Below are 15339 nucleotides of genomic sequence, written 5' to 3'. Positions count from 1 at the left end.
TAAGCATGGCAATCAGAAATCTACATTTTACACAATTTAACAACTATAACGTTTCCTAGATCAGATCAATAACTCGTAACAAAAAGGCCGCGTCTTTTTTTTTTTTTTTTTTTTAGTACAGTATTTTGGGATGGATCAGTGGCAACGCTTTCTTGATGCAACAATCAGCCTGACCTGTAGATGGCAGTCACTTGATTTTAAACAACCGGAAATGACTTCTCCAACGTAGTTGTGTCGTCTGCATTTCATCGCCGGAGTGGTAGGAGCTTGGACGAAAACTCCAAATTGACCATTAATGATTCATTAGCTCATTTATCTTGACGCGGCTTTGCAAAGTGTCGACCAAATAGACGGCGATTTGTTTTTGTCCGCTTGCTGGATGAGTTAAAGTCTTTCATTGGAGCGAATCATCTATGCTAGCGCGTTAGCAATTCAAAACTACCACATTTTGCTATCACTCGCTCATTGCTTAGCGGGCGAATATTTGCTCCTAACTTGCCACCGCAGAGGAAACAACAATGGGTTCGTCCAAGAAACACAAGGAAAAGGCTCGCGACAGAGAAGCTGAGGACCGCCGTCGCGAGCACAAGAAACACCGTCGCAAGGAGCGCGACAGAGACGCATCGGACCGAGATGGTACTCGGGAGAAGGAGAGACGAAAGCGGTCCCCGTCCAGGGACAGGAGTGGGCGCGATAGTCGCAGCAAAGGCGAGAGGAGTTCCGGAGGGGAGCCACGCATCAAGAAGGAGAAACTTGATAAGGCTTACGAGGAGGGAAACGGTGAGGCGCAAGCTCAGTCTGCTAGTGGAGATGCATCGCTCAGCATCGAGGAGACCAACAAGCTCCGAGCCAAGCTGGGTCTAAAACCGCTGGACTTAAATGACAACAAGAAGGAACTTGGCACTAAGGAAGAGCCGCTGGTGGCAGAAACCATCAACCCTGCTCTCATGCAGAAGCAGAAAGACATCAAGGAGAAGCTGGCTGCCATGAAGGAGAAGCGCCTGCTGAACCAGAAGCTTGGCAAAGTCAAGACGCTGGCTGAGGATGACTGGCTGGAGGACACCACCGCTTGGGTGGAGAAGAGCCGGACAGCGGCAAAGGAGAAAGAGATGGCGGAGAAGAGAGCCAAACTCCTGGAGGAGATGGACCAGGAGTTTGGCGTGAGCACCCTGGTGGAGGAGGAATTCGGGCAAGGACGGAAAAACAGCGCATACACGGCGCGGGACTTGAAGGGTCTTAAAGTGCAGCACAAAGTGGACTCTTTTGGCGAGGGCCAGACGGTCATCCTCACGCTGCAGGACAAAGGCGTGCTGGAGGAGGAGGAGGATGTGCTGGAGAATGTAGGGCTGGTGGACAAGGAGAAGGCGGACAAGAATGTGGAGCTGAAGAAGAAGAAGCCCGACTACAAGCCGTACGAGGAGGAGGAAAGCGTGGACGACATGGTGACGTTCAAGTCGCGGTCGGTGCTGTCCAAGTATGATGAGGAGATCGACGGCGAAAAGAAGAAAAGCTTCCGCTTGAAGGCGGGCGGCGTGGTCGATGGTGAGCGGGAGCGGGAGCTTCAGGTCATGCGGGAGACACTCCGCAGCCAGGCGCAATCCTTGGAGATGCCCTCGCTCATGATTGCGTCCGAGTACTACTCGCCTCAGGAGATGGTGGGCTTCAAAAAGACCAAACGGCGCGTGAAGAAAATCCGGAAGAAGGAGAAGACGACAGTGGCAGACTTGTTGCTCCTGGACGACTCGCGCAAGACAGACTTCGGCTCCAGGACGCGCGTGCGGGGACGAAAGGGGGAATATGTAGACGACGACGCCGACGACGAGAACGGCACTAAGTGGCCACATGAAGTGGCGCCTACAACAGCGGAGCCGCAAATGTCAGACGACATCCGGACGGCGGATATGGACATCAGCGACGACGAGGACTTCGCGCCGCCCGAGCCCAGCGTCATTGAGGAGGATGAGGCTGAGCAGGAGCTGCAGAAGCAACTGGAGAAGCAGAGGAAGCTGCGGCAGAAGCGGCTCCTCAAAGACTCCGGTGAGAAGATCGCCGAGCGGGTGAAGCGACTCGCCAAAGACGATGCCGACAATGACGCAGAGAAGCGCAACAACATCGTCTTTAACGCCACCTCCGAGTTTTGCCGGACGCTGGGCGACATTCCCACCTACGGCCTGTCGGGCAACCGCGAGGACCAGGAGGACATGATGGACTTTGAGCAGGAGGAGGAGCGGGAAGGCGCTGACGACTCCAACTCGGATGGTGAGGACAAAATGGGCTGGAGCAGCGTCAACCTGGACGAGGAGCAGAAGCACCCCGACTTCGCCACGGCCTCCGCCACCATTCTAGACGAGGAGCCCATCGTCAACTCAGGCCTGGCCGCCGCCTTGCACCTGTGCAAGAACAAAGGACTGCTGGAGACGGAGGTGCAAAAAGTGGCACGAGTCAAAGCCACCAAAGGCGCCCTGCCCAACGACAACTACTGCATTGAGGACAAGATGGGCTTCGACGACAAGTACAGCCGCCGCGAGGAGTACCGCGGCTTCACGCAGGACTTCAAGGACAAGGACGGCTACAAACCCGACGTCAAGATCGAGTACGTGGACGAGTCGGGACGCAAACTGACCCCCAAGGAGGCCTTCCGGCAGCTGTCGCACAGATTCCACGGCAAGGGCTCGGGCAAGATGAAGACGGAGCGCCGGATGAAGAAGCTGGAGGAGGAGGCGCTGCTGAAGAAGATGAGCAGCAGCGACACGCCGCTGGGGACGGTGGCGCTTCTTCAGGAGAAGCAGAAGTCGCAGAAAACGCCCTACATCGTGCTCAGCGGAAGTGGCAAGAGCATGAACGCCAACACCATCACCAAATAAATACGTAGTGACAAGAGTTTTTTTTTTCCCCTCCAAACACGTATATATACCGCATTTGTGTTTTAGAGTGATTGCTACAAATCCAAAATGGTTGTCGGTGTAGAAGTTACAAATGACACAATAAAATGCAGACAAAGATTTGTTTTTCTTTACTTATTTTGAGGATTTAAGTGAGGTGATGCCATACCACATGACATGCTACTTAAACGTCATCTAGTCAACAGATTAAAATCTGTTATTAAAATAATTATTTGCAGCTTTAGTGATCATTTTCAAAAGTAATGTTGACTTGAATGATGTCAATGCACGCATTTGGTGAAAGAAAATGGATGTTATGGTAAGTGAAATAGTAGAGCACTAGTAGTTGTTAGAATTGTCACACTAAGTAACAATTGAAAGAACCAAAATTGACATTGTTTACCGAAATAAAACCCCTGTATTACAGACCCCCCCCCCCCTTGAGATGCATTGGGGGGTGTTTTTTCACCCTTAGGGCTCCCCCTTTTTTTTTAAATGCTGATAAACATTCTGCATCTGGTTTCCAATTTAAAAAATGGGGCTGGGGTGGGTCCCGAAAAAACACTGGGGTGATCGAAAACGGTGAATATTTGAAACGAACGCAACGAACCCTGAGTTTGCAGATGCATCTTAATAGGCCTTTAAGATAACCCGTGACACATGTATAACCTGATATTTATACTTAATGTACCTTCTCTGCCTGACCAAAGATTCATTTCACCAGGATGATGACGTCTAGATGCATGCTATTAGATTATATTTTAATAATTATACAGCCGAATTAACTCGCAAGTTAACGTTTCATTTTTTTCAAAAATTAATGACGATGTCGGATATTCTATGTGCTACGTGACGTGCAGGCTCATGTCTCGTTAGAACCCCCTTTTTTCGCGTGACGGACCAGAAATTGGACATCTGGCAGCAAATGTCAGATGGCGTCATCAAGCAAATCATTTGCTTGATGACGCCAAAACACCATCATTAAAAATGTTGACACATAATAAATAGTTGGCATGATAGCAGTACATTTAAATTACACTTACTTAAAATATAATGACGTTATTTCCAAGTTGCTTTTTTTTGGGGGGGTGGCTTTCGAAGTGCTGTCCTCAAGTGGCAATCAAGTTTAACGGTCGACGAGAACTTTCAGTGAGAGTAATGTCAAAGCGTAGTAACATTCGGGTTTTTTTGGATGGTGATGTCACAAAAATAGAAATTGTACATAAGGTGGATTGTTATTAATTTGTCGACAGCAAGTGTCACACGTCCGACCAAAATGGATGACAACTTCCGGTCTAGCTAGCAAGCTTAGTGGCGGCCAGAGTTTAAGGAGATTTTCATGTCTTGAATTGGTTTCCTGCTCTTTCCAGGTAACTCGTTTCAATTATTTGCTCCACACTACTATGATAGCATATAACCTCTTGGGTCACAATATAGGATTGTGCTGCCACCCAAAGGTATTTTTTTATTTAAATGTAATAAAAAAAAAGTTTCCGGGAAGAAGACGTTAGCCCACCACCGGCAATTCGCTGTCATCACTTGGCAGCCGATACACGCACATATACGAAGCTGCGTGTTATGACTTATGTACTTGATTTTTTTCCATAAGTGTGAAAAAAATAACAATATGATTAATTTGGCTTTGAATGACAGATTGTCCAGACATTTTATCCGGCCATGTCATAATGATGACGCGCATCGGGCCAAGGCAAAGGTATTCCTATTGCGTGTCGAGTGCTTATAGCAGTTATCACAGGGCGTCATATGTCACGTATGTAAAATAGTCACCTCGTTACAAATTCATTCATCCATCCATCATAAAAAAAAATCATTTCTTATATAATGAAATCCCATCAATTCAGATTTGGGTTTCGAGCCAGGGTTAAGGTTTCAAATGAGGAGTTCCAAGCAGGGGTTTCAAGTTTGGACTTAATTTCTTTTTTTTTCTTTTTTTTTCATTCAAGTTTGGACTTAATTTCTTCTTTTTTTTTAAAACGAGTATGTTGATTTGATGGAGACCCTAAACGTGATGGTGAGCCCCTTCCTGGATTGTCTTTATCTTCCTTTCACTCCCCCTCCTTTCCTTTGCTTTCATCCAATCTTTCCTTCCTTTCATCCCTCTTTTTTCCACCCACCCACCCTCCCCTTTGTCCTTCCTTCATACATTTGCTACATCCTTCTACTCTTTCCTCATTCCTCACTTCCTTCTTTCCTTCATTACACCCCTCATATCAATTCTTCCTGTCATTCCTCGCTACTCACTGTCATCACTCTTTCTTCCCTTCCTTTCCAACGTCCTTGGTTCATTTCAACCTTTTACAAACGTTTTTTTTAATCTGTTGTTCCTCCCATCCTTCTTTCCTACCTTCCATTTTGCCTTCCATCTTTCCTTCCTTTCATACCATCTATGTAGCCCACCATCTTTGCGACCCCTTTTTTTCCTCCCCCTCTATACTTCCTTCATGTTTCTTTTCCTTTAATCTGGTGTTATCGTATTTCCTTCCCACCTTCCCTTCATATAATTCTTGTATCCTTACTTCCCTAAACCCATGAATATATCCTTGAAATATCCGTCCTTTATTTTCCCTTTCTTTCTTTTTGTAATTTTAAATTCAATGAACTTTAAATTAGGGATTCCAGCCTTATTTTTAAGGTATCGTTATACTTGTGGAGCCTGCTGATACCAGCCATTGCTATGTAAGGCAAAAAAAAAAAAAAAAACAACTCCTCTTCACCAGCATTTGTTGCCATATGACAGCATTTTGTCACATTGGCAGATCATCGTCTGCTTCAGAAAGATTCATGATTATTTTTTTCATTGCGTTGAAATGAAATTTAATTTGTAGTAAGTACTAGAGGTATCGGTTCTCGGTATTGATGCATACTCAAAGAATGAATTTCCCATACGAGTATCGGCCTGAAAAAAAGTGGTATCGAATTTACCTACTTTTTGGCAGATCTACTTTTGGCCCATCGTGTATATTCAGTGTCAATAAAATGTGCCATGACGCCCCACCAGTCTGCTGTGATGTCATCAGAGTCCAAGCCTCCCACGCCCACCCCAGGAGACACATACAAGGGCTGGCTCTTCAAGTGGACCAACTACATCAAAGGTTACCAGAGACGCTGGTTTGTCCTCAGCAATGGGCTGCTTTCGTATTACCGGTAAGAATCAACGTGTCCTTTGCCCTTCCCTTGAGATTAAAGTCATGTGACTTCACATCACTGGTATTTTTAACAGGAAACCGAATTGTGCGGCTTGTTGCTTACTATCAGCAAAACTGAAGCGCTCTTCTTCCCTTCTGGTGTGCACTAGTTAAATCATTTTTGCAAGAGTAAAGTCCTGATCTTCTGAGAAAACAGATGCGTTACAAGAATACATTTGTGAAGTTAAAAGAGGAAAAACAGGAAGACAAGAGTTGCATCGTAATGAGAATAAATAACGTGACAAGGACAATCATAATACAATACAATAGTTTTTTTTTTCTTCTAAATTGTATTGTGCGAACGGTTATAAGAAAAAGTTGCAGTTACGGGGAAATGCAATAGTACAAGAAGAGATATTGCATTATGAAGAAAAAAAAACTTTTTTAACTGACAATAATCTTGTCCACAGGACCCAGGCCGAGATGGGCCACACGTGCCGTGGCACCATCAACCTGGCCACGGCCAACATCGTCGTGGAGGACTCGTGCAACTTCGTCATCTCCAACGGCGGCGCGCAGACGTACCACCTGAAGGCCAGCTGCGAGGTGGAGCGCCAGCGCTGGATTACCGCCTTGGAGCTCGCCAAGGCAAAGGCCTTCCACATGCAGGATCTGTCGGGTGAGTGGAAAGTTCCCCTTTTCATGTTTGCACTTCCTCAGTCATCTTCATCGCCGTCGTCCGCAGATGAGTCGTCGGACGAAGCGTCTGAAGCGCCCAACGCCTCGGGACAAGGGGGCGGCCGCAACATGGAAATCCAGTCTACGCTGCGCACGCTCGGCAGCAAAGTGGAAGACCTCGGCACATGCAATGATCTGATTGTCAAGCACGGATCAGCCCTGCAAAGGTACGGACCCGAAGTCCCCAAGGGGCCTTTATACATGGACGCAAATGTCTTCCTAGGTCATTTTTGACCAACTCTTTCGGTGTTTTACAGTAGTCGTTCACCCGTGCAGTGGAAGCGTCAGTGTAAACATGATTACAATAAAGTTGGACCATTCTTCAACTTGTGATGATTGAGTTGACTTTATTCCCCAAACAGATCTTTGTCAGAACTTGAGGGCATTCACGAGGCGGCGGACATGGGCGAGAAGATCAGACAAGTCACCGAGAGGGCCACGCTCTTCCGAATCACCTCCAACGCAATGATCAACGTAAGTCCCCCGGCCCACCACCGGGAAAGTCCGTGACATCGTCACCGGCTGATCGCTTTGCTGTACTCAGGCGTGCCGAGACTTCCTGTCCATAGCTCAGAACCACAGCAAGCGCTGGCAGAAGGCCTTGCAGCTGGAGCGGGCGCAGAGGATCCGCTTAGAGGAGACGCTGGAGCAGCTGGCCAAGCAGCACAACCACCTGGAGAGAGCTTTCAGGGGAGCCACCGTCCTCCCGCCGTCGCGCAGCAACATGGACTTAGGTAGCAAAGGTACGCTTCCCCTGCGGTTGCTTCAGCCTCAATCCTTGCCGTGTTCATTTACGATTTTACATGATTATATCCTTTGCAGTAAGGCTATGGCCATAAATGTTCACTGTACTACGATTTGTACAAATAAAGGCCGTTGCAACATGTAATCCTCCAGACTTTGTTGCAGGCGGAATGTCAGGAAAGGGAGATGCCAGCGACGAGGATGATGACAACGAGTTCTTTGACGCCATGGAGGACCCGGCAGAGTTCATCACGATTCCCGCCGACCCAAAATATCACAGGTCGCTCGTACACGGGCACAAACCTCTGCCAAGACTTCAGCGCTGGTTATTATGTTAGTGAACAATATGGATGAAACCCCCTTTTTTTTTTTTTTTTTTTTTTGCCCTACAGGAGATCTAGCAGCAACGTAAGCAGGCAGAGCAATGAGACCGGCATGGATGATCTGTCGGTAAATGCGTGTTCATTTACTTTGTGTTGAAAGGAGACACAGTGTGCATTTTTGTCACAATTTGAGACAGTTGTCAGGTTTAACATTTTAAAAAAAAAAAAGGTTTTTGACATTCTTACATCGATATACACAAAGGAAATTGACAACGGATAATATCCATGTCACGCTCTTGTTACCACGATGCTAGGGGCAGAGGTAGGGTGTTGCGACTAGGCAATTGGCTCCTTGTGGGAAGAGGAAGGTTTTCACTCGCTCAAGCGAGAATTCATCTCCAAGCTAGCACATGAGTCGCTTGAGAAGCAAATTCTCGAAACCTCCTCTCCCAAGTTTTCCTCCTCATCCTCTGACTCCTCCTGCTCCCGGTTCAGTTCGACGAGCTGTCGCTGGCGTCCGGTCCGGAGTCCCCGCAGCACCTTGAGATGGAGCCCGTCAGGCGACGACGGACGCGCATCCCAGAAAAGCCCAACTACTACCTCAACCTGTGGAGCATCATGAAGAACTGCATCGGCAAGGAGCTTTCCAAGATACCGATGCCCGTGAGACAGCTGCCGTGCAAAGGGCCATGAGCCACCCCGAACGCAGTGACGGCCACGCCCCCTCGTCTCCCTCACATCTAGGTGAACTTTAACGAGCCTCTCTCCATGCTGCAACGGCTGTCGGAGGACCTGGAGTATTACGAGCTGCTGGACAAGGCGTCCAAGTGTCAGAGCTCCCTGGAGCAGATGTGCTACGTGGCCGCCTTCACCGTCTCGTCCTACTCCACGACCGTCCACCGCACCAGCAAGCCCTTCAACCCTCTGTTGGGGGAAACCTTCGAGCTGGATCGCCTGCGAGAGTGCGGCTACCGCTCTCTTTGCGAACAGGTAGCTACAACAAGCCCAGCACTTTTTAAAATGTAGTTCTGAATGAAGATCCAACATAAACACCATTGGATCTGATGATATTTAACCGAGTCCACAACATGTTCAACGTCAGTTTCTGTGTCGAGTTTAAATTCAAGGCAAAGGTTATACCGTACTTGTACAAGGAATGACATTGTCTTGCAGAGCTCACTGTGTTAAAATAAACACAAAGGACATTGAACACAAAGAAAAAAAACATGCGAGATAAGAGAAACAACAAATATACAATAAAATGATCTACTGTATAGTATAAAGTAAATTATGAAATGAAACATAAACGAAATGTGACATAAACCTGTGCAGTTTCATATTTCCATAGATTTATTTTGTTGTTGTTGTTGTTCACCAAAAAATGCAGGAAAACGTATTTGCTTATTTGTAGAACCAAAAGGATCTCAATCTGGACCTAATACTGATTACCCGGTAAACACATTTCGATAACACACATATTTTATTCAAGTGTATGCCAGTGGAGGTGGGCAGTCGGGGGGTTGCCAGCCACTCCCTGAGCAAAGCCTACAGCACACTAGGCATAACGGGTGCCAACCGTAGAAGGGCCATAGGCAACAACGTGGAGGCAGTAGAAAAAGCCTCCAGATGGCTCTGGTTGAAAAGGGGAGAGCAGTGGTTGTAGTGGGTGTAGCATGCCACTTGGACACAGGCCGAGGCTTGATCACCTCGGCCGGGTCGCCTGGATGAGGGTGTCTGTTGCAAGACCCGAAACACCCAGTGAGTCCAGGATACAACACTGATGATGTGTCCAAGCTTGTGCATCAGCAGATGTATTGTTAACTTCGTATTTGATGAATAATAGTGATCGCCCCACCCCCAGACGTGTTTATCTTGAATGATCTAATTTGGTGGAAACTACAAGGAAAGTGCGAATCAATTTGAATGGCCTTCAGTTGCGTGCAGACCCCAAAAAAAACCCCAACAAAAAAAACTATAATAGATGCAGACCTCCTGCTTATTCATAGAGTCTGCCTTTATGATTCTTACTTCATTCCCTTTTTTACAAGATTCCCATGAAATATCTCAAAATGTTTCTTCCCTGACCGCCTGTTGTCTCAGGTGAGCCACCACCCACCTGCAGCAGCCCACCACGCCATCTCCGAAAAAGGCTGGACGCTCAGACAGGAAATCACCTTAGCCAGCAAGTTCCGAGGAAAATATTTGTCCGTCCTCCCTTTCGGTGAGTGCGCCTTTAGGACACAAGTCTGCCATTGACATTCCTGATCCATATCATGCAGCCCGTTGGTCTTCCTCAGGTTCCATCCATTGCATATTTGACAAGAGCGCCAACCATTACTCTTGGAAGAAAGTGACTACCACTGTGCACAACATTATCGTGGGCAAGTTATGGATCGATCAGGTAGGGTGACGACGTGACTCCGCGGTAATGTCATCATGCCCATCGTGACTTTTTTGAACAGCAAAGTTTTTGTTTTTGTCCAGTCGGGGGAGATTGATGTGGTCAACCACAAGACGGGCGATCGCTGCCACCTCAAGTTCACTCCTTACAGTTACTTCTCCAGAGACGTGCCAAGAAAGGTGACTTTTTCTCCTAGGCCTGTGAAGCGCTTGTAAACAATGAAACTAAAAAAAAAAAAATCTGATTATCTGATTTGATGTAGTGGAAAATGGAATGAATCGGAAGTTTTTCAAATGCAAATTTCGGGAATCTAAATTACAAATTGAAGTTGAAATACGAATCGATTTTCGTTTGAAATTTGAATTTCATGAAAAAATGATTTAAAATGTTATTCAAAGAAATTAAAATCTTAATTGAAAATCATCTTAAATTATATGATGTCACAGTGTAATTCAATTGGTTTAAATTCAATATCAAGATTAAATTTAATACAAATTAAATTTTAAAGAATGATTACATTGTTGAATAAATTTAAATTTTTTTTACTTAATTTCAACTATAGATCTCAAAAATCAGATTAAATTGAAACATCTTTTTTTAATCCCCATGAATTGTAACAAGAGAAACCGATGATTTAAATAAATTATTCAGATGCTAAAATTGAAAATTTGCGATATATTTGCAGCAACAGACGCTTTTCTAATTTGATACAGATTCAATTTTAAATGTTTTCATGAACTCGTAAATTCCCAGAGCAATGTTTCAGGCCCACACTTGTTTTCAACCACGCTGCGTTTCCCTTCCGAAAGGTGACAGGCGTAGTGACGGACAAAGATGGAAAGGCGCATTACGTGCTGTCGGGCACGTGGGATGAGAAGATGGAGTTCTCCAGGATCATGCAAAGCAGCAAAAGCGAAAGCGGCGCTGAGGGCAAACAGAGGACTGTCTACCAGACTCTCAAAGCGAAGGAAATATGGCGGAAGAACCCCTTACCGTACGTTCTGCCGCAACCCCCACAAATAATTACCGATGACGTGAATCCGAATGAGGTCTTCTCTTTCCGCAGGGAGGGAGCGGAAAACATGTACTACTTCTCCTCACTGGCACTGACGCTCAACGAACCCGAGGAAGGCGTGGCGCCCACGGACAGCCGGTGGCGGCCCGACCAGCGCCTCATGGAGGAGGGTCACTGGGACGAGGCCAATGCAGAGAAGCAGAGGTTGGAGGAAAAGCAGCGGATAGCTCGCCGGGAAAGGGAGTGGGAGATCGTCAAGGCGGCCGACACGCCCGAGGATGGTAAGAAACAGGCTCCATCGCGAAGCAAGCCATCTTCGATTCCACGCGAGGGTCTGATATGTCAGCGAGAAAGGAGGACGATGTAGCGACATGCGTGTGTGTGATGTGTCTGTGTATACTATTGTCTTCCTCTCTTCTGTGTCCCAACACTAAGCATGCTCCAAGGATCCAAACAGTGACTCGCCTTTGAAAAGCAAATACTGTACTGTACTTCTTTTCAGCCAGAGATTCTCTTAGTGTGGTACAAGGGCTCCCTCCAGTGTGTCATTTGTCTTTCCAGATATTGCTAGTGCCTCTGTATGTAGCAATCTATCCTGTCTAATCTTAACCATGTGCTGCAGTCGATCTAAATAAGTTTATATAACGCAACATACAATTTTACAAAAATTGTAAAAGTATTATTCCTGAATATTTATTTCACTTTCAACCACTCGACATGTTCAGTGGCATCAGTGCTATACATACACATATAGTTCTTATTTTTTTCTTTGTATTTTTGCCCTCTATGGACAATAAAAGCGGTATTGTGCTATGACCAAAACATAAATATAAATCTATATAAATAAAACATGAATTGGAATATTTCATATCACACACTTTTTATGCTGTGTCTTTGATTTATAGATGACGTGATGAAGAATATGCAAAAATCTACAAAAATTGTAGAAATTGCAACATATGGGGTAACCCATGTGTTACAAACATCGTAGAAATTGCAGCACAAGGGTTACATGCGGGCTAACTAACTAGCTAAATGTCTAATATTGATGCGAGGAAGTAGCTTTCCATATGGGATATGCCATATGCTTAGCTAACTATCTAAATAGTTAATGTTGATACAAGATAGCTTTGTGATGACCCACTTTGTTGGCAAATGAGCTTGCTATCTTATAATCATGCCAAGTAGTGTGCACTCTTTATTGTATTTCTCAAATACAATAAAAAGAGCACGCTAATTTGGTTTCAGGTGAAAGCAAGTATCACCACACTGGCTAAATATATAAATAGCTTCACAATAAGACCAGATAACTTTGTGGGTAGCGATCTCACTGGCTAACAATACTGCCAGTTAACGAATATATCTTTCCAAGTCACTGTTTTGCTTGCTAATTAATCTAGTCTGAGCGAATAATAAATTGAGATGGCTGTGTGTCTTTGGTATAATATAACGTTATAGCTTGCTAGTGATAGCTTGATATAGTATGTAGCTTTCTAGCCGTTGTGCTCAACGTGTTCTGTTGGCCATTATGGTGCAACTTTGAGAGTTACATATTTTTGAAGGAGGTACTTTGTTTAAAAAAATTGACAACCGCTGCTTTCGCAAAAAATATGTTTGTGTGTGTTTGTGTATGTGCATTTTAGCCAACACGGATGAGATTGGAACGGAAGCGAGTGAGATTTCAGATGAAAGCAAGTATCACCACGTAGCCTCGTAGTGTACAGTCATTCATTCGTATTGTTAGGGCTGTGTTGTTTAACATTTTAGCACACCATCCGATGTAGATCTCCCACTTGTGATGTTTTGTGGTCTGACTTCTGAACAATCTAAGCGGGATGTTTACCACTCAAACAAGGGTTAGGAGTGAAAATTTAAATTCCAGGTTTCAAGCCAAGATTGAGTTCCAAGTTAGGTTGCCAAATCTGGACTACAGTTTCAAGCCTCGGTTGGCGATTCAAACTTGGGTTTTTAAGACAGTTGATGGGGTATGAATCCAGGATAAGGGGTTTCGAGTTAGGTTTTTACGACCGAGTTGGGATTCCAAGGGGGAGAGTGGGTTTCCAAGCTAGGGTTTGAAGTCTGCAAAACACTAAACACTAATTTCCCCCACCTGTGTCGCAAAATGCTGCACGGCACGTTTGAAGGGTACATTAGCATCGTGTAGCACGTAGTGTAGTAGAGTTGAGTGACTGCCGATGATGTGACAAAGGGTGTTTTTGTGCACTGACGTTCAGCTGACACAGAGGACTCTCTTAACCTTCACGCTGCTGCTCCTTCTTTTCCGCCTCCTGTCACATGCAAGTAGCCTCCCATCGTTCTTCTACTCCTTACACGTTAGCACTCATGTTTTTACGCTCTTTTCAGCTCGAGACAATGAAAGTTCATGCGGAGCTACAGCCAAAAGCAAGTAACTAGACAGACCGATAAATAGATAGATAGAAAAATAGAATTACATATCGGGTATTTGAAACAACCACTTTGCCTGATAGAAAAGCCCAATAGCTTAATGCCAACACACAATTCAAAAGGGCAGACAGGCGAGCAAAACCAGTCCACTCGCCTCGATTCAAACTATGCAAAATGACCTGGTTGATTGACAATATATGCCGAAATAAAACATTTGCAACTATGTTTCTATTCCAATTGATTTCTTGATCGTAAGTTAAAAATGACTATGTTACATGGTGGTATAGCGTTTTGGTGTTGAGTGTTGATTGTGTTTTTCTCTTTGTCTTCCAGCTGTCCATCCAGACAGCTACCAGGCGCTGTGGTTCGAGAAGATGGACGAACCCACGTCGGGAGAGAGCATGCATGTCTACAAGGGAGGCTACTGGGAGACCAAGGACAGCGGTGGCGGTTGGGATGTTTGCCCCGACATATTCTGACCACAGGCTATCAAATGAAAGCCAACGGTGGAAAGGATATCACGCAGGAAAAAAAAAAAAGTTGCTTCACAACAATGAACAAAAATGTTATTGAAAAATACTGTACTGTAGTCCTCTTTTTATGAAAATGTCATGTTTGGAGAATTTCAAAAATATGTATGTTACAACGGGGTAGAAAATCAATTTGAGAAAAGGAGATATTAGTTTTCAGAAAACAAATCTTTTGAGGGATTTTTTTCTTAATAGAATAAAGTTACAATTTTGTAAATAAAATGGGTAACCTTCCAAAAAAAAGTTGTAATATGAGAAATAAGTTAGAATTTTATGAGGAGAAATATTACTGCAAGAAAAGGTTGTAATATGGGAAAAGAGTTACAATTTGTAAGAAATATTTAATATTTTGAGAAAGTATTCAGAATAAAGTAAAAATTGTATGTTACAAGAAAAATGTAATTTTGCAAGAATCAAGTTACAAGTCATGTTAAACTTAAAGGAAAATGTAATATGTAAATAAAATTGTAATTTTACAAGAAAAACAGGCATCATTTACTCAGTTAAAATCCCCACCTCCACCTCAGTTTTTTTCTAAATAAAAGTAATGAGAGACAAAATTTGTGGAATAATTTTGTGAGAATTTCGTAAGATCTTTTTTTTTTTTAACAGAACCACAAAAAAAGCCCAAATTTGTAATTTACACAAAGTTTTAATGTTACAAGAAAAAAAAGTTAGACTATGCAATTGTTGCCAAAAGTATTTTTCCTCACTTCCAGGGTCGCCATCCTAAAAAAACTGTACAGGCAATATTTTCATCTAAAGAGTCAAATACTGTATTTAATAAAATTAAAATAAATAAAAATACTTAGGAGTGCGAACTGTATTTTTTTGTCCAGCTTTGTACAATGTAAGGGTCCTTTCGGACTTTGCAGTGAATGAGATTCCTTCCTTTTTTTTTTTTCACTTATTTAAGTGTACTTACTTTCTGTTGTCAAATATTGTTTGACATTTTTACATGCTGTAGTAGATCTCTCCGTGTATCTCCACCCCCCCCCTCCCCGGAAACAGTGGTGCCTATACAAGTTTAATATGTTCGATAATATACTGTTCCTGGTTTCAATAAATTAGTGATTGTCAAATGTCGACAATTTTATGAAAGTATATAAATAAGAATAGAGTCATATTTTTTAGGAATTTAAGTGAAATAACAT

The 15339-nt window shown here is 44.2% G+C and overlaps 2 protein-coding genes across 6 annotated transcripts; both read left to right on the top strand.

The window, feature by feature from the left end:
• Positions 1–200: 200 nt before the first annotated feature.
• sart1 (spliceosome associated factor 1, recruiter of U4/U6.U5 tri-snRNP) lies at positions 201–3003 on the top strand. Its single transcript, XM_019862001.1, has one exon. It carries the CDS (start codon positions 519–521, stop codon positions 2862–2864), a length of 2346 nt encoding a protein of 781 aa, XP_019717560.1. The 5' UTR covers positions 201–518; the 3' UTR covers positions 2865–3003.
• Positions 3004–4008: 1005 nt separating this feature from the next.
• On the top strand, positions 4009–15267 carry LOC109511481 (oxysterol-binding protein 1-like). Of its 5 annotated transcripts, none has more exons than XM_019862619.1 (17): positions 4012–4252; positions 5902–6047; positions 6499–6707; positions 6774–6933; positions 7129–7240; positions 7311–7509; positions 7676–7790; positions 7903–7960; positions 8329–8496; positions 8578–8823; positions 9934–10054; positions 10131–10234; positions 10318–10413; positions 11044–11228; positions 11301–11530; positions 13989–14186; positions 14239–15267. In XM_019862619.1, the coding sequence occupies exons 1-16, from the start codon at positions 4163–4165 to the stop codon at positions 14132–14134; spliced, it is 2385 nt and encodes a 794-aa protein (XP_019718178.1). In that variant the 5' UTR covers positions 4012–4162; the 3' UTR covers positions 14135–14186; positions 14239–15267. The 5 variants fall into 5 exon arrangements, with proteins under 5 accessions (XP_019718174.1, XP_019718176.1, XP_019718175.1 ...); XM_019862618.1 differs by having other exon boundaries at positions 7676–7793; XM_019862615.1 differs by having other exon boundaries at positions 4009–4252; positions 6499–6933; positions 7676–7793.
• The last annotated feature ends 72 nt before the right edge of the window (positions 15268–15339 follow it).

The sequence above is a fragment of the Hippocampus comes genome, unplaced genomic scaffold, assembly GCF_001891065.2.
Source record: "Hippocampus comes isolate QL1 unplaced genomic scaffold, H_comes_QL1_v1.1 scaffold7, whole genome shotgun sequence".
Classification (NCBI taxonomy): Eukaryota; Metazoa; Chordata; class Actinopteri; order Syngnathiformes; family Syngnathidae; genus Hippocampus; species Hippocampus comes.
The sequence above is the reverse complement of the archived record's forward strand: the minus strand, read 5'-3'. Positions and strand labels throughout refer to the sequence as shown.